This window comes from Cetorhinus maximus, chromosome 22 (genome assembly GCF_964194155.1).
Source record: "Cetorhinus maximus chromosome 22, sCetMax3.hap1.1, whole genome shotgun sequence".
NCBI lineage: Eukaryota > Metazoa > Chordata > Chondrichthyes > Lamniformes > Cetorhinidae > Cetorhinus > Cetorhinus maximus.
The window spans coordinates 72,387,834-72,410,644 of NC_135900.1; the positions used below are offsets into that span (position 1 = coordinate 72,387,834).

Genomic DNA, 22,811 nt, shown 5'->3' on the forward strand with positions numbered 1-22,811 from the left:
ATGGAGAGGTGACCTTATTGAAACATATAAGATCCTGAGGGGACTTGACAGGGTGGATGCTGAATGGACTTTCCCCTTGAGCAAGAGACTAGAGCTAGGGGACACAAGTTAAAAATAAAGGGCCTCCCATTTAAGGTGGAGATGAGGAGAATTTATTTTCTCTCAGAGAGTGGTAGAGACAGGGTCAAAGAATATTTTAAAGCAGAGGTAGATAGATTCTTGACTAAAGGGTATCAGGGGTAGGCACAAGTGGAATTGAGGCCATAATCAGATCTGCCACGATCTTAACGAATGGTGGAGCAGGCTCGAGGGGCTGAATGGTCCATTCCTGCTCCTCATTCATATGTTTGTATGTATGTACTTGCGGTTTGGAGTCATAGCTAATGCATGCATTTGTATCATATAATGGGTGGGGCAAACATGGTTGAGCCCGATTGTTATTTCTGAATTCTGAGGAAGGGAGGATAGGCAAGAGATTTCACAGTTAGGAAAAGTCAGGCTCCTGTATCAATCACTTGGTTCTGCTCTGAAGTTTTGGATAGAGGGAGAAGGGAGTCAACCATTTAGGTGGTGCAAACCTAGCTCTGCGCCTCAGCCCAACAAGCTATTGATCTGCTCACATCTTGCGGCCCTAAATTGTAACATTACCACAATCAGTGCCAAAAACTGGCATCTTTAAACAAGAGCATTCACCGGGAGCAGGCCTCAGCAACCTATGCCTTACACTCACATGGATGACCACAGCAATTTGCAACTCCACCAAAAGAATAATGGCACCAGCCACTCTGTAGATGACTGCTGCCATGTACTGTATCCAACTGCAAGTGGCCTCACCTTGATAGCTGAGGAGCAAACTTCTGGCACCAAGCTGGTGCCTCGCGTTTGTGCCCATTTTTAATTCATTTGAAAAGAAAGATTTGCATTTATATAGTGCTTTTCATGATCGCCAGGTGTCTCAAAGCGCTTTACAGCCAATGAAATCCTTTTGCTTATGAAGTGTAGTCGCAGTCGTAATGTAGGAAATGCCTTTTCATTTGGAATTTGGGGTGGGAGAGGGTAAAACTGGGTCCCTGTATCCTGGTGCAAGCATTCGCTTCCTCGATGAGATGGGTCGACTGATTCCAAGAGGTGAAAAATTGAATTAGTTGCGACACCGAGGAGAGCTGTGCCTCTCCCCTGGGGAAATTTTAAATCTCAAATGTCAAAATTAAAGGCAAGCACCAAAAAAATAAATAAATCCTCTGGAAAAGTTGCTTGGGTTTCCACAGTGCCTCATGAAAGCTAGAGAATCAAGACAGGAAAAGCAGGGTTTAAAATAGAAGCAACGTGGCAACTAATACTGACTTGCTTTTGACTGCAAGTTGGGACTGAAACCAAGCTCATTCGTATTATGTTCCAATTCTGCAATCTCACTGGAAGGCCCATTATCTTCAATGAAGAAACAAGAAACTGCTTTAGTCTGGTTCGGGGCTGCCTCTATTTCTGAAATTGCTCCAGGAAATATTTAAAGAACTCATGGAATTAAAGGGACAGTAACAACATGAATACGAAATTGGCTGAGTGACAGGAAACAGAGTGTAGCGGTTAATGGATGTTTTTCAGGCTGGAAAAAGGTTTTTAGTGGGGGTTCCTCAGAGGTCAATATTGGAATCCTTTCTTTTCCTGATTTATATATATAATGCCCGAGCCCTTGATGTACAGGGCACAATTTCACAATTTGTGGATATGAAACTTGGAAGCATTGTGGCCTGTCAGGAGGATAGCGCAGAACTTCAAAAGGACATAGACAAGATGATGGAATGAGTGGACAAATGGCAGATAAAATTCAACGCCGAGAAGCTGCTGGCTAGTGATAAGCAGTAGAAGTCCTGGATAATGTTCCTCCTCATCATTGCTCAAGGGGACCAAGACTGACAGCAGGCTGGCTGCCATTGCCCTACAATCAGCCAATTGGGAAGAGGTCGAAAGTGGAAACTGGAAGTCTTCTTAATTTGACTGACTCAATCAGTCGCTCAAGAAACTCAATCCAGCGATGAGGGCAGTGCTGGGGAGGGATGCGACGCACCATTTTTGTTTGGACTGCGAGTGAAAAAGGTGGTGTCACTTTTGTCACCTTTGACCCAAGCAGCATCACGCTTTGAGTCACAATGTCCTAATGACGAGGCAGAGAGGTGGCAGAGAAGGGAAGAGAAGGAAGCAAATCCTGCACTCCGGATCCCACTACCTCTTGGGGTGTCCTGTCCCTTGTGCCCTATGATCTGCGGGTCAAGAATTGGCCTGTTCAGTCAAATGAAGACCCATGGCAGAAACTCCTGATCCTGAGACATCATCCTTGAATCGACGGACAGTGGATGACGCCAGCCCAATAGACTTTTCTGGAACTAAGGCAGTAACGAGATTTGAAAGCAGGATCTATAATTAAGTATTCTCCAACTATAGTGAACTTGGGCTAGATATATCCAGCAATGCTTCTGTATGAAATATTGTCAGACATAAACTTTAGGACATCTGTAGGCTGTCTCAGCATAATTGGCACTGGCACTTACACAACGCAGTGTCTGAACGTTATAGCCCAGCGTGATTTATACATTAAACATTGTGGCTTTTCATTGGAAAGTTACTGGAGCTTTTCTGGGTTTGAATTACGAGCGGACTGCAATGTAAATTTTTCTCTTGATAATAACAAGGCCGCAGAGGCCATGAATTTTTCAATGGAGAAAATGCAAGTCCTGCAAAAAAACAAAACACACACTAAAATGCTCATCACTATGTGTTTAACCATACCAAGGCTTGAAGCAGAGAGAGGCAAGGCACAGCTCTTCACCCTCCCATAATTGTAAATGCTTACTAACATTTTATGATAGGATTAGCCTCCAGATATGTTGATATGTGCTCTGTCGAGACATTTGTCGTCCATAGTAAAAAGTACGTCCTTGGCTATCAGGTGCTAGAGGAGAGAGCAAGAGGAGGACTCTGGGACAGGCAGTCAGCAACACCTAGAGGAGTCGGGAGCTGAAAAGGAGCACGAGAGGAGCCGGGAGTTGAAAAGGAGCGCGGGAGGAGTCAGGAGTTGAAGAGAAGCGCGAGAGGAGTCGGGAATTGAAGAGAAGCTGGGAGAGCAGGGGTGACTGAGGGAGGTGAGGAAGGAACGAGGTGATCCTTTGAGTACCGTGAATACGGCCGGGTAAGCATTTACTACTTTTATTGCTTATAGTTTTTAAGGTCTTATTTTGTGGTTCATCGTTTGTATGGGCTATATTCTGTAACAACGAGGAGCAGGGAAGAAGGGCCTGAGAGTAATTGATATTAAGTACCTTCCAAAAGGTTTAATTTAATTTAAAGCGGTAAGTCATGCCAGGAGAGCTCAAAGCAATGGTGTGCTCCTCCTGCTCTATGTGGGAAGCTGGGGCCTTATAATCTACACCCCAGAGTACTTAAGAAAGTGGCCTTAGAAATAGTGGATGCATTGCTGGTCATCTTCCGAGATTCTATAGACTCTGGAACAGTTCCTACAGATTGGAGGGTAGCTAATGTAACCCCACTATTTAAAAAGAGAGGTAGAGAGAAAACAGGGAATTATAGACTAGTCAGCCTGACGTTGGTAGTGGGGAAAATTCTAGAGTCCATTATAAAAGATTTAATAGCTGAGCACATGGAAAACAGTGGCAGAATCGGACATAGTCAGCATGGATTTATGAAAGGAAAATCGTGCTTGACAAATCTACTGGAATTTTTCGAGGATGTAACTAGTAGAGTTGATGAGGGGGAGCCAGTGGATGTGGTTTATTTGGACTTTCAGAAGGCTTTCGACAAAGTCCCACATAAGAGATTGGTGTGTAAAATTAAAGCGCATGGGATTGGGGGTAGTGTATCAAGATGGATAGAAAACTGGTTGGCAGACAAGAAACAAAGAGTAGGAATAAACGGGTCTTTTTCCGAATGGCAGGCAGTTACTAGTGGGGTACTGCAGGGATCGGTGCTGGGACCCCAGCTATTCATAACATATATTAATGATTTAGATGAGGGAATTAAATGTAATATCTCCAAATTTGCAGATGACACAAAGCTGGGTGGGAGGGTGAGCTGTGAGGAGGATGCAGAGATGCTTCAGTGTGATTTGGACAAGCTGAGTGAGTAGGCAAATGCATGGCAGATGCAGTATAATGTGGATAAATGTGAGGTTATCCATTTTGGTAGCAAAAACAGGAAGGCAAATTATTATCTGAATGGCTGTAAACTGAGAGAGGGGAATGTGCAATGAGACCTGGGTGTCCTTGTACAGCAGTCGCTGAAGATAAGCATGCAGGTGCAGCAGGTGGTAAAGAAGGCAAATGGTATGTTGGCCTTCATAGCCAGAGGATTCGAGTACAGGAACAGGGATGTCTTGCTGCAATTGTACAAGGCCTTGGTGAGACCATATCTAGAATATTGTGTTTTGGTCTCCTTATCTGAGGAAGGATGTACTTGCTATAGAGGGAATGCAGTGAAGGTTTACCCAACTGATTCCTGGGATGGCGGGACTGACATATGAGGAGAGATTGAGTCGATTAGGATTATATTCGCTGGAGTTCAGAAGAATGAGGGGGGATCCCATAGAAACCTATAAAATTCTAACAGGACTAGACAGGGTAGATGTAGGAAGGATGTTCCCGATGGTGGGGGAGTCCAGAACCAGGGGTCACAGTCTAAGAATATGGGGTAGACCATTTAGGACTGAGATGAGGTGAAATTTCTTCACCCAGAGAGTGGTGAGCCTGTGGAATTCGTTACCACAGAAAGTAGTTGAGGCCAAAACATTGTGTGTTTTCAAGAAGGAGTTAGATATAACTCTTGGGGCGAAAGGGATCAAAGGGTATGGGGAGAAAGTGAGAGCAGGCTATTGAGTTGGATGATCAGCCATGATCATAATGAATGGCGGAGCAGGCTCGAAGGGCCAAATGGCCTACTCCTGCTCCATTTTCTATGTTCCTATGTGCTTTGAGGCCAGATAGGCACTATACAAATGTAATGTGTTTCATTCTTCACATCCCAAGAACAAATTGTTATTATCTCTGGTGACCTTTGGCCTTTCTGGGGGTGGGAGTACACTTAGTGTGGCACAGTGACGGGATAAACACTTTCAGATGAAATCTCCTGTCCATAACATTAATGAAGGTGTGACTATAGAGGTATTATCCTGTTTGATGTTAATATTGCACAGCATCTTTCAGCCCATCCATCTACTAGTTAATTCAAGGATAACAAATGGGCCATTAACAATGATTAAAAATTGTTGTAGAATCAACCATTCTAACAGTGCAGAAGGATGTCATTCAGTCCATTATGCCTGTTCCATCTGTTTAAAAAGAAATCTCCCATTAGCTCCACTCTCCTGCTCTTTCTTCATAGCATTTCCCTTTTAAGTATTTATCCATTTTCCTTTTGCAAGTTCCTATCAAATCTGAATCCACCTTTCAGACATTCCTGTCTTTGAACATCAGTCCTATATCAACCATTAATTAGCAAGAGACAATCAAAAAATCCGTCTTCTAATTCCTTCACAATATTTCCCTGTGGCTGTATTTGGCAAATTGATCAGCCCCTGGGGTTTGGGGATGTGGGGATGTTTGTTGTTATTCCTCATCTGAACTCTGACCCCAGCAGCCCAGTTGAGCTGAATGAGCCTCCCTCGGTTTCCCTTGCCCTTCCCCTCATCGATGCTCTCACCACAATATCGCTAGTCTTAGTTTACATGATTATTTCCCAGTATAACGACTTGGCTGTCAAGTTTGAGATTGCTGCAATTTTGCTCCTCTGTTGTGTACCATATTTTGGCAACTGCTTTTCTCTACTTGTGTTTTGCTTTGTTGCTTGTGTTTTATATCAACTCTAATTCAAAAATCTCCAAAATAACAAGATATAGAAGACCCCTGTGGCCCCTGGTGTAAAAACAGGTTTAGAAAAGGGGCAACTAGAAATTTACTTCAAACCCAATAATAGATTCAAACCTGTAAAAGGCAAATTTAGCCCTGGCTTACTGGTAATGCTCTCTTCTTTGAGTCAGTCAGTCAGAGGTTTGAGCCTTACTCCAGGGATTTGAGCATATAATCCAGGTTTACACTTCTGCGCTCCACTGAAGGAGTGCTGGATTGTCGGTGATGCTCTTTTTCAGATGAGGACATCAAGCTATACCCTCTTAGGTGGGCATAAAAAGCTCCCATGACACCATTCATAAGAAATTAGTGGGGTTCTTCCTGTAATTCTGGCTAATGTTTATCAATTAACCAGCATCACTAAATCATATTACACAGAAAGACAAAACTGTTACGGCACAGATGGCTCATCATGTCTACACCGGCTCCCCGAATGAGCAAGTTACCTAGTGCCATTCCCCTACCTTCTCCCAAAAACCCTGCACATTCTGCCTTTTTAGATAACAGTTTCATTCCTTTTTGAATTCTTCAATTGAACCTGCCTGAATCACACTCTCAGGCAGTGCACTCTAGGCCCAAACACTCATTGCGCGAAAAAGGTTTTCCTCATGTCGCATTGCTATTTGTGGGAGCTTGCTGTGCACAAATTTGCCGTTGCATTTCACCCATTACAACAGTGACTGTACCTCATGTGAAGAGCTTTGGGATGCCCAAATGGCAAGAAAGGCATGATATAAATATAATTTATTTTTGGCTTTCTAAAACAGATGGTACTATGTTCTTCACACCTGGGATGAATATCCAAATAGGGTAATGGAAACCATAACCTTTGTATTAAGCATCAATGAAAGGTGTAATGGAGGAATATAAGGTTTCCCTAGATGGATGAGCACAGATTGGCTAGCTGGCCTTCCTTATCTGCATATATCATATGTTCCTATGTGCAAATTGGACCCTCTACATGTTGACCTAAAAAGTTCTCCTGTACACATTTCAAGAAATCCACTCCATCCAAGCCCTTAGCACTATGTCTATCCCAATTAATGTTGGGAAAGTTGAAATCACCTAATATAATTACCCTATTGTTATTGCTTTTACACACCTCCGTAAATTGTGCACATATTTGCTCCTCAATTTCCTGCTGACTATCTGGGGGTCTATAATAAACACCTAACAATGTGGCTGCTCCTTTTTTATTCCTATGCTCTTACCCACAAAGCTTCTTTTGATGCCGCCTCCAAGATATCATCTCTCCTTACTGCAGTAACTGACTCCTTAACTAATAATGCAATGCCTCCTCCTCTTTTACCCCCTCCCCTGTCTCGCCTCAAGATTCTATATTCCAGGATGTTGAGCTGCCAATCCTGCCTCTCCCTCAACCACATCTCAGTGATGGCTACTATATCACAATTCCACGTGTCAATTCTCACCCTTAAATCATCCGTTTTACCTGTAATACTCCTGGCATTAAAATAGAGGCCATCCAGCCTTGCCTTACTCCCTTGAATAATGCAGCTGTACTCCCTCTGACTTGATTGTTTTACTGTATTATGATGTGTCCCTATTCTGCTAACATTCTGTGTCCCCTCCCCCTGCCGAATTAGTTTAAACTCATCCCAACAGCACTAGCAAGCCCACCCGTAGGGACGTTAGTCCCGCTCTGGTTCAGATGTAGACCATCCTGCTTGTACAGGTCCCACCTTCCCCAGAAACGGTTCCAGTGATCCAGGAATCTAAAACCCTCCCTCCTGCACCAACTCTTCAGCCACATATTCATCTGCGCTATTCTCCTATTTCTGAGCTCGCTAGCATGTGGCATTGGGAGTAATCCAGAGATTACAACCCGAGGTCTTGCTTTTTAGTCTACTGCCTAACTCCCTGAATTCTTGATGCAAGACCTCATCCCTCGAAATGGTTAGATTGTCTCTTGTTGAAGGTGGCCGTTGCCTGGCGCTGGTCTTGCTGCATTTGGACATGGACTGCTTCAGTATCTGAGGAGTTATGAATGGTGCTGAACATTGTGCAATCATCTGCGAATGTCCCCACTCCTGACCTTATGATGGAGGGAAGGTCATTGATGGAGCAGCTGAAGATGGTTGGGCCTAGGCTTTAGGATGTGGGTTGAAGTCTCATTCTCTGTGCACTGAATGAAAGGTGGCAATCCAATCCATTCTTGAGGGTGGTCTTTCTTCCTGATGAGATATGAAACCGCAGCCCTGTCTAGATCTGCCTCCTTGCCAACGTTCTTCCCTCAACCATCAGTGTAAAATACAGATTAACTGGAACGGTGGCATAGGGATTATTTTACTGGACTAGTAATCCTGAGGCCCAAATTATGATCCAAAGATATATATGAGTTCAAATCCCACCACCACAGCAGCTAGGGAACATTGGTTAAGTTAATAAATTCATCTGGTATAAAAAGCTCGAATCAGTAGTGATCACCATGAAAATCCAGCTGGTTCACTAATGTCCTTTAGGGAAAGAAATTTGCCATTTTTGTGTCTCCAGACCCACAGCAATGTGGCTGACTTAAATGCCCTTTGCAATGACATAGCAAACTACTCAGTTGAGTGGCACATAGGGATGGGCAATAAACACTGGCCTTGCTAGTGTCCAGATCTGATGAATGAATAAATTAAGTTAAATTACCTGGTCACTCGCTGGTTGGTTATGGGCCCTTGCTGCGTCCAAATTGATTGCTATATTTGCCTGCACACCATGATAATATACTTCAAAGAGTAACTTTACCACAACAACTCGCATCTTAAATATAGAAGAATGTTCCAAACTGCTTTATGGGCGAGATTTTAGGAGGTGACTCAACATTTGGTCAAAGAGGGGGGTTTTAAGTCAGTCTTAGTGGAGAAAGAGGAGCAGCGGAGGGAGGTGGAGAGGCAGGGGAGTTTATAGTAGGAATTTAGGAATGTGGATTGGAGGCAAGTTGAAGGCACTGATGGTGAGCTGAAGGAAGGTAGGGTGCATGAGGCCAAAGTTGGAGAAGCAGAATGTTCTGAGGGTCTGTAGGGCTAGAGGTGGCTCCAGAGAGAGGGCAGGAGGCGGGGGGGGTTGCAACACCATGTTGGAATCTATAAATGAGGATGACAGCTTTTAATTTGAGATATTGGATGGCTGGGAGCAGATGCAGGTCAGCAAGAATGGGTTTGGGGGTGTTGGGCTCACCTGGGCTTGTAGCATGATAATATATGGACAGCAGAGCTTGTGAGATATGTAGTACTTTGGGGAATGCCAGGGACATGATTAGGTGCCACAGAAATGCAAGGTGTTTCCTTTCTTTTAAACAACTTTGGCATCAATTATCATTGCAAACTAAAACTCAGCTAAAATGTTTTGAGAGTCTCAAACAAAGACAGAGTAAAGACTGAGGGAGAATCCGGAAGAAAAATACTGAACAGAATTAGAGTGAAGCAAAAGGCCAAATAACCCACACTCTCTGTATCAAAGCTGTCTCACGACTAAAAGGTTACAGCTCTCCTAGTTGGTAAGATGACATTGTGTGACAGGGACATAAGGACCAGGCAGGCCCAGGCCAAACTCCTATCCTGCTCTGAGTTATTTGAGCTGTCAGTGGCCGAGTGTTGCAGACTGGCACATTCCAAGATCCAGGACTATGTGCTGAGGGATGCACTAAAGCTCAGGGCAACCACTGCAAAGGCTCAATGTGGAAAGGTTAGAGTTAAAGGCCCACATACATTGAGGTTCAGGAACCTACGTAAAACCCTCAGGCCCATATGCACTAGAGAAGTCTTGAACTGAAATCAGATTGTAAATATAGTTGTAATTGTAAGTGTAGTGAGGCACCTCAGGGTGCCACATACTGTAGTGAAAAAAATTGGCCTGTATTGCACTTTATGTAATATCAGATTTGAACTATTATGTAATGTACCTTTACAAATTTTATGAATAAAGTATCTTGCTTAGTTAATTGCTCTCAGCCATCGTTGTTATAATTGGTTCAGATACAACATACAACTTAGGAGGACGAGGCCATTCAGCCCCTTTGAGCCAGCTCTGCCATTCAATAAGATCATAGCTGATCTGATTCTGGGCTCAACTCCACATCCCACCTACCCCAATAACCTTTGACTCTTTTTGTCAATCAAGAATCTACCTCTGCCTTAAAAATATTCAATGACCCTGTCTCCACTGCTTTCTGGGGAAGAGAGTTCCAAAGACTTAGGAGCCTCTGAGAGAAAAAATTATTCCGATTTCCACCTTAAATGGGGGGCTCCTTATTTTTAAACTGTGTGCCCAGTTCTAGTCTCTCCCACAAGGGGAAACATCCTTTCAGCATTCACCCTGTCAAGTCTCCTCAGGATTTTAAGTGTTTCAATAAGGTCACCTCTCATTCTTCTAAACTCCAATGGATACAGGCTCAGCCTATTCAACCTCTCCTCATAAGGTAAGTCCCATCTTAGGTATCAGTCAAGAGAACCTTCTCTGAACTGCTTCTAATGCAATTATGTCCTTTCTTAAATAAGGGGAGGCCAAAACTGTACACAGTACTCCAGATGTGGTCTCACCACAGCTGTACTGAACATCCCTACTTTTATATTCCATTCCTCCTGCAATAAACGACAACGTTCCATTTGCCTTCCTAATCACTTGCTGTACCTACATACTAACTTTTTGTGATTCATGTACCAGGACATCCAGATCCCTCTGTATCTCAGAGTTCTAACCCTGGCTTGGGAAAAGAGGAAATCAGCTGGTGTTAGCACTTGCCATCGCTAGAAAATTGAGGGACTGGATTTTGCGCGAGAAGGTGATCAACACTTTACACGCTTAATTAGCTGGTTGGCATTCACTACCTTTGTTTGCATTCTTATTTCAACAAGATATTAGAAGGCAACCAGTGCATTAATCAGCAGGTCAGGATAGACGGGAGTGTTAAAATGTGATGATTGCACCAGCCTCTGGGCATGGGTGCCTGCTTCTATGAGACATACAGTGAAGCAAGGTTATTGAAAATGAAGCATCGTGCGTACGCACCGGTGAAACAGGACGGACTTTACGAGTGTCACAACATCACGGCTCGCATTGTATCCTGCACACACAATGGCAATGTGGATTGTCTGCAAAAATAAAACAAAAACAATTATGTTTTCACATAGTCAAAGAATCTTTTCCCCAATTCTCTTCTCTCCTCTTCTGAAGGAGCGAGCCCTTGCTGGGGTTTGGTTCACAGTATTGCTCATCCTGGGTACCGCACCTGTTTACCCATTTTTCAACCCGTGGCCTCAGGCAGTGAATATTGTTCGGCAGTTCAGCCGTAATGGGCATCATCGCCAAAGCCAATCGTGTTCTCAATCAAATGTCCGCATTTGGCGTTTTCTGTCACCACTTCTCTCACTGGGGAGCAATCAGGAGCTGGAGACCTGGGAGATTCTACTCCTCACTAGTTCTATAAGTGCTGAAGCCAACTGTACTTTACCAACTACTGCACTGGCTGAGGACAATAGAATATTCTCCTCTGTATGTCTAAGTACAAGATCAGGTGGTATCTGTACTGCAAAGCTAATGGGCAGAATTTCAAAATTACATCATGATCCGCTTGGACTATGATATGGACATTTAAAAATCAGGAGAAGATGAGCACAACATGAAACAGAGTCCAGAATAACTCAGGGTTAACTTTGCTACGACTGAGAGAAAATGAGAACTGATTCTCTCTCTAATCAGTGCAGGTCGCATCAATTCTCTTTCTCAGTAAACTTTCTATTCAAGGGATATAATCCTGATCAATGACTTGATCAAGAGCCACTCTTTAGTAAAGCCACAATACTGCATTAAGAAAGGATGGGATCCATATCTTTACCTCAGTAAACTCCACGGGCCCGATCTTAACTCTGTGTAAGTGAATGGATTTCGAGTGAGATTAAATTTTGCCACCAGTTTTCAATTATTTTGCTACCTAAGTCTACCATTTTATCCTCCTTTATGGAACTCCTGAGAACCTTTCCCCAAGCTTTTAGTCACCTGGCTTAATATTTCCTTCAACAAAATATTAGGAAGACTGAAGCCATTGCCTTTGGTCCCTGCCACAAGCTGCATTCCATGTCACCGTTTCCATCCCAGTAAACAATCTGAGTTAGTTATCTTTCACTAGCACTGTTAATGCTAGTTATCCTCTGCTTGGTACCTAAAGGAAGCTGCAGAAACTGCTCAGAAGGCTAACTGAGCTGCCCACAGTACTGCCTTTGCCACACTGTCACCAGCACTGTCACTGCTGCTCGTCAATGTTTTTTTCCCCTCAAGGTGCCAAAAACAGATTCTTCAATCTGTGTCAAATGGGGAGGAAGTCTGCAACATTACATCATGTACACTGTTACGAAGTGACTCGAATTCCAATGGAAGATAACTTTCCTTGCTCAACTTCAAAATAAAGAGTCCAGAAGTTGGTGAAAAAGTAGACAAGTTGTTTGATCTGTAGAGGAGCAGGACGCAGAGGCTTGGTCCTAGGTGACAATCAATGTATTGATCCTTTGAAGGACTCTGGGTAATTGTAATGTGCTTTTAAGCTTAAGCCAATCAGGCACAGGGTTGGTTTCAACTGCTGGCAAATGTTAAAAGCTTATGAATCAATGCATTGCACCCTAAGCGGCATTCCCCCTATCAAGGGAGCTTTGTTCTAAGAAGTGAACGGGTTATACATTGTTTAGTTGCATTGACATGAACACAACAAGATCTAATGTCTGGGGCCAGTAGGTGTTTAACAGCATGCTGTGTGGTTACCTTCCTTTCCAACAAGAAAGGTCACTAATTTACAGTTCTCTCAGGGGATTTGAGTAACCTGCTACACATTGTCTAAAGGAAATGTACCGACTAGAATAGGCAGCTTAGAATAATTTCTGCCATAATGTCCATCAGAGGCTCAGTCAGAGACTACTGAAAGAAGTAGAAAGTTTTCAGACAATCTCATTTAATGTTTTGATACAATTTACCTTGTGTTCACGGCTACTACTGCAAGTTGGGGTTTAGGTTCCTCTGGCTACTATTCTCAAAAGTGGTTTTATAAGTTTTTTTTACATTAAAAGCTCTACTTAATGCTACTTGTTTTCTTAATTGTCTTCTGCTTCTATATAATTGTCTAACCTGTGTAAAAATCAAAATGTTTACCTTAGCCTGAGTAAAACTGAAGGGCTGACATTTACCACCTTTTGCAACAGGCATGACATCATTGTAGGCACGCCTCATAGTTTTTGATGTATTATACCATTTCAGGGGCAATTGTTAGTTCTGTAGTATGTCATCAAACTCATGACACCTGCGGGTGAAGGGCTTGTTTTACAGGAGACTTAGCCTGTTTATAGAAACAGCCTTACTGCTGTGTAGTAGATGATAAAAAGGTGTGGAAGAAAATACAAATGGCATCACCCTTGAGCCAGTCCCACCTGTTCACATCTGTAATTGTGAGAACATATAATGGACAATCTGGGGGGAAACAACTGCAATTGCTTGGGAAAAAGAGAGAGAATCTGCTGGAAGCACACAGCAGCATATAGGCATAACACCAGGCAATATTTCATATAAAACCTTTGAACAGACTGGATTAAGCTGCTCAATAGGCAAATGGTGGCCCAACAGCACTTTCACGAGGATAATTAGCAATGGGCAAAGGTGGCAATGGGCACATCCTTGCGGGTGAAGAGGAGCAAGAGTGTTTCCTCATAGGCCCTGCCAGGAGCCTTTGAGTGAATTTGGGAAAACATTTAAAGGGGCCATACAGCTAAGAGGATCCATAATTCAATTCCCAATCTGTGCTGAGGTTGGAGATCTTGACTAGTTGGCTGGAGCGGCCTCACATTTGGTCTCAGCACCCCTGGAGAGTGAGCAAGAGCGAGAGAGATAGTTGGTCTACTGAAAAATCATCATGCTTGCAGGTGCCCAGTTGTGACCACACAGATAAAACATGTAATCATAATTTATACATAGTTATGGATAATATTTATCAGAAAAATAAAAGCCATTCACACTTATTATGGGGAAAATGGATAAAAATTTGAAGCAGAAGGTAATATGGGGGAGAGCAGGGACATAGGAATAGTTTGCATTGTTTTGGCGAAGAGTTGGAACAAACAAAATAGACCAAATTGACTCCATCTGTGTTGTAAACTATTATGGTTCTATCAAAAATATAAAATGTTACCACCATGGGGGAAAAAAAATCAACAGGAGAGATGGACAGAAGGTTGGAGAACCAAGCATGAAGGAATGGAAGTAGAGTTACCTCACACTTTTCAACGGTGGGCCATTTGCCACAATCCGAGCCATTCCACGCCAATGCATGCACTACCTCATTGTCTCCCGTGCCTTCCTCCGTGGAATAGCTTTTGGAATGGTTCCTATGGCGATGGACTCGGGTCTGGGCGAGGCTGAGCTGCTTACGAAGGGCCTGGTTTTCCTCTTCTACCTCTCGCATTCGCACTTCCATGGATTCCCGCTCTCTCTGGTTGAACATGTACCGAGGGCTGTTTGCTGGGGCTTCGTAGGGAGTGAGTGAGACTGGCTTCTCATCTGCAAATAAACAGGCATGAGTACGGTCACAGGAGTGAACACAAAGTCAAAGTGCGCTCCTTTCAGATTGTCACCAGAGCTGGTCTAAGAACATCAGGAATTGAAAGTGGTTTTTTTTTAACCAGTGAAGAACCTTAAATGGAGTTATTTGCCCTGAGGGATTCAGCAGTGGGTGGCACAGTGGGTTAGACATTTCATTTTAGCTAAAGAATCCGAGTTTGTGTCCAACCGAGATCAACGAGATGGAAATCTTTGCTGCTGGTCAGGGTTCGATGGAGAATGATATTGATTTCATAAACTGAGAATGCTATAGCACTGCAGGAGGCTTTTGGTCCATCGTACCTGTTTGGTCGAGTGATCCAATAGTTCCACTCTCCTGTCCATTTCACCATATCCCTGTCAATGATTCCTCCAGGTATTTATCCAATTCCCTTTTGACAGTTACTACTAAATCTGCTTCCACCACCCTTTCAAGCAGTACTTTCAGATCACAACACCTACTGAGTAAAAGGTTTGTTTCTCCATGTCACCTCTGGTTTTATCCCTGATATGAAGGTACTCGATGGAACAGTGTAGACACAGCCACTGGCTGCCTAAAATGGGAAAGTGGTCAGGTAGACAGTCACATAGTGAGTGTGTTACTAAACTAGTAATACAAAGGCCCAGGCTAATACTCTGGAGGTGTGGGTTCAAATCCCACCATGGTGGCTGGTAGGACTGAAATTCAATTAATAATACTGGAACTGCAAGTTCGTTGCAGTGATGGTGATTATGAAACTATCATCAATTGCGGTAAAAACCCGTCATGTTCACAGGGTTGCCAACCCCAGTCTCCAGGAATTGAAGGTCAATCTCCAGGACTCTGCTCTGTGCAACCCTGGAGAAAAATCATCGGGACATTCAAAAAGATAGCTTCTTAAAAAAACATTCTTTTACTTCATTTCTCTTTACCGGATATAAAAATACTGAAAATGGAGGAAAAAAGGCTGTTTGTATGGCAGTCAAACATCATCCAATTGGGCAATTAATCATTTATTTTGCTTTCCAATTGGTGTAGGAAGGCAGCGCATCACAAGGATGGATGTGTTGGCCGACAAATGGCTAGAGCGTGGGGACAAGTCATGTGATGAAACCTCCAGGAATACATTTAATCACAGTTGGCAACCCCCCTGGTTCACTAATGTCCTTGAGGGGAGGAAATCTGCCCACCTTACCCGGTCTGGCCTACATGTGACTCCAGGCCCACAGCAATGTGATTGACTCTTAACTGCCCTCTGAAATGGCCGAGCAAGTCCCTCAGTTGTACCAAACTGCTACAGAAAAGTCAAAAATGCCCTGCAGCAGTTCAAGGTTGCGGCTCACTATCATCTTCTCAAGGGCAATTAGGGATGGGCAACAACTGTTCGCATAGCCAGTGACACCCACATCCCATGAAAGAATTTTTTTTAAATTCCTTTCATCCAGCAAGACATTTTACTGATAAACTCAGTTCGGGAGGACTCATTTGGAAGAAAGCTTGTTTCTATATAGGCATCACTGATGGTAATAATTATTAAAAGGATCTAAGTAAATTACCTTAAGTAAATACCAAAACGGAAGGTATTTTATTTTACCTCTGGGTGCCAGTTACCTTGTCCAGCAACTGTTTTATACTTCAGTGTAAGTGAAGGTGATAATAAACACATGGAAATGACTCTGACAGCTAAGGTCCTATGAAATGGTCTATCAAACCACTCAAGCAAAGCTTTTGAACTTCATAAATATGAATAGAAGTCAGACAGACCTATCAAGAATGACCCAGGCATCAAGCAGAACATGACTAAGGCAATTTCAACTGTGTCAACCCTGAAAATGCTCCTTATAAACATCTAAGATTGGTGTTCAAGTTGCCGGAACTGCCCCACAAGCTGGTCAAGCATCAGACTCATAACCATCTGCCAGTATTTCAGACTCCTTCAAAGCTATGGTGGGTCTCGCTTCCTGGAGAACACATCCTCGCCGACTCCAAGTGCCCCACAGCCGTTTCACGCTCGAATGAGCCTTAAGTGGCTGCAGGCGGGACTTCCACCCCTCACTTGGGACGAAGTCTCACCTTAAAGTGTTGCTGGCCACTCTGATTGTCTGGCAGCAATCTAGTTCCTGCAGTCACAGCACAGCAATGGACAGAAGAGGATCTTCAGGAGGACATTGGAGTGTAAGCTTGGGAGTGGAGGCCCAGGTAAGTTCAAGGAGTCCCAGAGCTGGGAGGGAAGGGAAGTCTTGGGGTGGGCACAAAGGGGACAATCAGGGTCTCGGGGGAGAGGCCAGTGGGGAGGGAGGTCTAGAGGCCATTGGACCTTAAGTGGGGGGGGGGGGGGGGGTGGCAGGTTGCCTGACTTCAGAAGGGGCTTCTGATGGGGGTGCCCCCTCCATCCCTTCCCGCCTGGGATCTAAAATTGAGGCTGGGCAGAAAACAGCCCTTAAGTGACCAATAATTGGCCAATTAAGGGCCTCAATTGGGCCAAGGGCGAGCTTTCTGTCTGAGGCCTTGCCCAACCCGGCGTAAAATCGCTGTGTGGTCGGGGGCGGGTGGGAACCCAGAGGGAATCCTGTTCCTTCAATTTCACACTCCTCCCCCCTCCCAAATCCCTCCGTCCGCCTGAAAACCTGCTGGTAAGTAAGTGTAAAATTCTGCCATATGTTTTGGACAAGACATGTCACAACAGCAGTGAGGACCTACTAGAGATATACAGGTGGACGGCCTGGGATATTGACTCTGCACCCCATGATGTCCCCTGGCTTCAGGTCAAAAATGGACATTGCTGCTGATTACCACCTACTGCTCTCTAGCAAACAAATTGGTATCTCTCCACTTTGAGCACAACTTGCAGGATGCACAAAGGAAAGCAGAGGCATAGGATTAACTGTGGGTGGAGGGTTTCAAACAGGAGATGCTCAATAGTAGCGCTATAAACCAAGCTGGCCTTGTTCTGAAGGACTTAACTGACATACAAGCCTGATTCAGGTGGTGAGGGGTCGAACACAAAGAAGTAACCTACCTGGCCTCGTCCCCATTGACATTCCTGTCAAAGGTACAAATGTCCACAATAGCACTGACAAGAATTCCCATCACATAAAGTGGAATTCTCCTGGACCTATCACCTCAAAGACCCTCTCCAACACCCCATCCTAACATGAAGGAATAGTTCCTTCATCATCTCTGGGCTAATATCCTGGGATTCCCGACCAAACCCCCAAGTGGGAACACTTCACCAGAAGGACTTCAAGGGAAGGGGCCACCGGCATCTTCTCAGACAACCGGGAATGTAACTTTGCCAGTGTCACTCGTGTTTTGAGAGAAATTAGTTGTACAATAATGAGCATTCTCTGAACTGCCAGCATCCTGTTCAGTAGCTTTCAGTAGCTGACACTGCCTTTTGCAGGTTAAAACTGGGCCTCCCTAAGTTTGGCCATACCAATTGATGATATTCTGTGATATGTGGGCGTCATGTGTCAATATTTACAGAGGATCCCAAGAAGCGGATTCATGGGTGGAATCTGACAGCCCTGTTGTGATGGGGGCGGGACCGGAGCTGGAAAATGCAGCGAGCTGTTCAATGGGCCGTAAAATTCCACCCCATATCTTTTCAGAAACTTGTCCAGCTTTGGAAGGGTTTCTCACACAGAGAAGTTTGAAAAGCCTGCCCCTCACCAGCGCAGATCATATAGACGTGTCTGTCTTCAGAAAATGAGCATGAACAAGTGCAATTTTTTGATGTAGAAAATTAAAGAAGAAATTGGAGAGCAGGGAATATCTCAAGCCGCCCCTTCATAACATTGTTTCCCATCCATGGCATCAATCATAAGAATATAGGAAAAGGAATAGGTCACTCAGCCCCATGAGCCTGTTTTGACATTCATTGAGAATATGGCTGATCTATACTTTATATACCAACCTTTTCTCCATGTTTCAAAATGCTAGCATTAGAAAAGTCTAGCGATCTCAGATTTAAGATTAACAATTGATGTACCATCTATTGCTGTTTGCAGAACACTGTTTCCAAACTTCTGCCACCCTTTGTGTTTTGTGTGTAGAAAGTGTTTCCTGTATCACTCCTGATACTGGCTCTAATTTTAGGCCATGTCCCCTAGTCCTACACTCCCCAACACGCGGCAAGAGTTTCTCTCAATCTGTTCCTCTTAATATATCGTGAAAACTTTGATCAAATCATCCCTCAATTTTCTAAATTTCAAATACAGCAACACTGGTTTGTGCAATTTTGCCTTGTGATTTAACCCTTGGAGTTCTGGTGTCACTTTGGTAAATTTACACTTTACTCCCTCCAAAGCCAACATATCCTTCCCAAGTTGTGGTGTCCAGAACTGCTCACAGTACTCCAGGCGCAGTTTAACCAGGGCAAAACTTCTACTCACTTCTATTCTAGGCCAACAGATATAAAGGCCAGTATTCCTTTAGCCTTTTTTGATTATTTTATGAACCTGTTCATAGCATTTTAATGATTTATGTATCTGGATCCCCTCCAAGTTTCTTTGGACCTCCATGGTTTCCAGTTTTTCACCATTTAGAAAGCATCCTGTTGCATCGTTCTTATATCTAAAGTGGATGACCTCACAATGGCCTACGTCAAAATCCATTTGCCATAGTTATGTCTAAAATGATGATTCATTTCATCTATTAATATCTCTGTAATTTTATGCTTCCGTCTATACTGTTTACAATGCCACCTATCTTTGTGTTGCCAGAAAAGTTGGATATGTGCCTTTCTGTCCCATGACTTAAATCATTACTAAATGGTGAATAATTGAGCCCAAACAGAGATCATTGTGGGACACCACTTGTCACATCCTGCCAATTAGAGTATCTGCCTGTTATCACTACTCTCTATCTCCTGCCACTCGGCCAAAGCTCTCACCAAGTTAATAATTTGTCTTCAATTCCATGAGCTCATTGAGGTGTCAGCTGTGGCTCAGTTCATAGCACCCTCGCCTTTGAATCAGAGGGTTGTGGGTTCATGTCCCACTCCCGGAAACCAAGAACTGTGATTGTACTCGAAAGAGTTGCAATCTGTGACTGTTGATAACTCGAAAGAGTATCAAGAGGCCATACAGCTGGAAATTTAGAAAGGCCCCAAGATAAAATGGAGAAGTAACTCAAGTTGTTCAGGTCAAAAATTCCTAACTTTTCATTCCAACCAATAGGATTTTGAAGATGGAGGGAGGTGATTGTCTGGTGAAGGTAAAGTCTGAATCACCATATAATAAGACTGGCATCAAGGATTGCACTATGTTCTGACCAATGTTTATCGCTGAATTAACATCTAAAAATCATCATCACTTTGCTGCATGCAGTGGACAAATTGGCTACTGTGGTTCCTACATTACAAGGTTACTACACTTCAAGAGCACTTGATTAGCTGTAAATTACTTGGGATGTCTTAAGGTCATGGAGGGGGCTACGGAAGTGAAAATCTTTCTTTTCGTTCAGTTCAGATGAAATTCACATCGAGTTATAAAAAAAAATTGAAGTCACTTCATTTCTAGAATCATATTTGTACCATTTCTTATCTTTTCATCTCTACAACAGAATAATCATCATCATCATCATGCCAATTCAAGTGGCTTTTTCCTGCTGTCTACAGATCTTCTGGGCTAGGGAGAGGGAAAGTAAGTCAGGCTGGATCGCCCTTGTATTCCACTGAGCTGTACTGAAAAGCTACATGGATATCTCAGGCTGACAGTATTGGGCTGGGTTTCAATGTTTTGTATGGCAGAATAGTCTTCGAGCCCTCAACCTAAGGCTTAGCCTAATGCTCAGGTAATGACTCCCCAATCAGGCGGGAGAAAAATCAGGAGAGGGACCTTTTAAAATCACTCAGCATTTGAATCTCAAGGATTAAGTTCTCTGATGGTAATGCTCTTGGACGAATAATCCAGAGGCCTGGACTAATGCTCCAAAGACATGCATTCAAATCCCATTACAGCAGCTGGGGGAATTTAAATTCAATTAATTAATAAATCCCAAATAAAATGCTAATCTCAGTAATAACGATCATGAAACTACCAGATTGTCTAAAAAAGCCAGCCTACTTCACTGATGTCCTTCAAGGGCCTACACATGACTCAAGACCCACACCAATGTGACTGACTCTTAACTGCCCCCGACATGGCCTAGCAAGCCCCATAGTTGTAAGCAGCTCACCGGCACCTACTCATGGGATGGGTAATAAATGCTGGCCTTGGCATTGACACTTACATCCCATGAACAAGTAAAAAAAAATACACTGCCTATCATTATGCTACATGTCTTTTTTTTTTAAATAGGATGTGGGCATCACTGGCAAGGCCAGCATTTGTTGCCCAAAACTAATTGCCCTTGAACTGAGGGGCTTGCTCGGTCATTTGAGGGCAGTTAAGAATCAACCACATTGTTGTAGGTCTGGAGTCACAAGTAGGCCAATCCAGGTAAGGAAGGCAGGTTTCCTTCTCCAGAGGGCATTAGTGTACCAGATGACTCTTTACAAAAATCAATAATAGCTTCATGATCATCATTACTGAGACTAGATTTAAATTCCAAATTTGTTTATTTGTTTTATTAACTGAATTTAAATTCCACCAGCTGCCATGGTTGGACTTGAACCCATGTCTCCAGAGGATTAGCCTGGACTTCTCGATTACTTGTGCATTGACAATAGCACTTCACCACTATCTCCCCTAGCATCATTTAGTAATAAAGTGCTCCCGGGCCTTGACCAGAAGCAGCTGTGGCAGCCCTGTCAAAGCAATTGCCCCCTATGTCATATCAATGGCTCTTCCACAACAAGCCAGTCCCCCTGCCTCCCCAAATCTATCACTGAAAAAGGAAATGTCACTTTGCATAAGGTGACTCTTTAATGAATATCAATGCAGCTTGATTGTCATTGACCTGTTGTTTTTTGTTACCAGCTCCTTGCTCACCTATCCAGCTCATTCACTCTGACATATATCACTACTCAGTTTCCTCTGAGCCTTGCAGGCATAAACTGACAATGACTGACAGCCGTCAAAAATGTTTATAGCGCACTTCAAAACACATTAGCCGAGTACAGTGAGACATCTCTACGATGAGTATCCTGGATAAGAATCCTGCTGCACGCTATGTTTAACACAGGTTTTGTTGTTGAGGTAGTGGTATTCCTACTGTCCTTCACCTTCTAATGGTAAAGGGTTTTGAAGCTGCTGTTGAAGGAGCTTTGACGTGTTACTGCAGTACATCTTGTAGCTTGCATACACTGTAGCAATGGGATGTTGGTGGTGGAGATAGAAGATGTTGAAGGAGGCAAATAGAAAGATGCCATCTCAGAGACTTTTCCTCCTCCCTGCATCTTCATGGACAGCCTCCTCAATCACCTCCTCCCTGCATCTTCATGGACAGTCCCTTCAATCGCCTCCTCCCTGCATCTTCACGGACAGCCTCCTCAATCACCTCCTCCCTGCATCTTCATGGACAGCCTCCTCAATCGCCTCCTCCCTGCATCTTCACGGACAGCCTCCTCAATCACCTCCTCCCTGCATCTTCACGGACAGCCTCCTCCCTGCATCTTCACGGACAGCCTCCTCAATCGCCTCCTCCCTGCATCTTCACGGACAGCCTCCTCAATCGCCTCCTCCCTGCATCTTCATGGACAGCCTCCTCAATCGCCTCCTCCCTGCATCTTCATGGACAGCCTCCTCAATCGCCTCCTCCCTGCGTCTTCACGGACAGCCTCCTCACTGCATCTTCACGGACAGCCTCCTCAATCGCCTCCTCCCTGCATCTTCATGGACAGCCTCCTCAATCGCCTCCTCCCTGCATCTTCACGGACAGCCTCCTCAATCGCCTCCTCCCTGCATCTTCACGGACAGCCTCCTCAATCGCCTCCTCCCTGCATCTTCACGGACAGCCTCCTCAATCGCCTCCTCCCTGTGGCTGAAGAGCTCCTCCCAGAGTCACAATGCGGACTCTACCCATTAAGGGGCAAATGGACATGATCTTCACCGCACAGCAACTGCAAGAGAAATGCAGGGAGCAGCACCAACCTTTGTACATGGCCTTCTTTGACCTCACAAAAGCCTTTGACACTGTCAACTGGGAAGGATTATGGAGCATCCTTCTCTGTTTCGGCTGCTCCCAAAAGATTGTCACCATCCTCCGCCTGTTCCCTGATGACATACAAGCTGTGATCCTGACCAACAGATCTACCACAGACCCAATCCACGTCAGACTGGGGTCAAGCAAGGCTGTGTCAACGCACTGACACTCTCCTCGAGCTTCCTAGCCGCAAAGCTCCATCATGCCCTCGGCAAGCTCCCTGCTGGAGTGGGGCTAAACTACAGAACAAGCCG

General features: G+C 44.1%; 1 protein-coding gene across 1 annotated transcript in view; it reads right to left on the minus strand.

Moving 5' to 3' along the window:
• Positions 1-22,811, minus strand: part of LOC144696788 (xylosyl- and glucuronyltransferase LARGE1) — a 366,558-nt gene that overhangs the window by 162,394 nt on the left and 181,353 nt on the right. The window contains exons 3-4 of the mRNA XM_078568532.1: positions 14,164-14,450; positions 10,926-11,008 (exon numbers count right to left, since the gene is read on the minus strand). Coding sequence (XP_078424658.1) covers positions 10,926-11,008; positions 14,164-14,450 — 370 coding nt within the window. The remainder of the gene's footprint in view (positions 1-10,925; positions 11,009-14,163; positions 14,451-22,811) is intronic.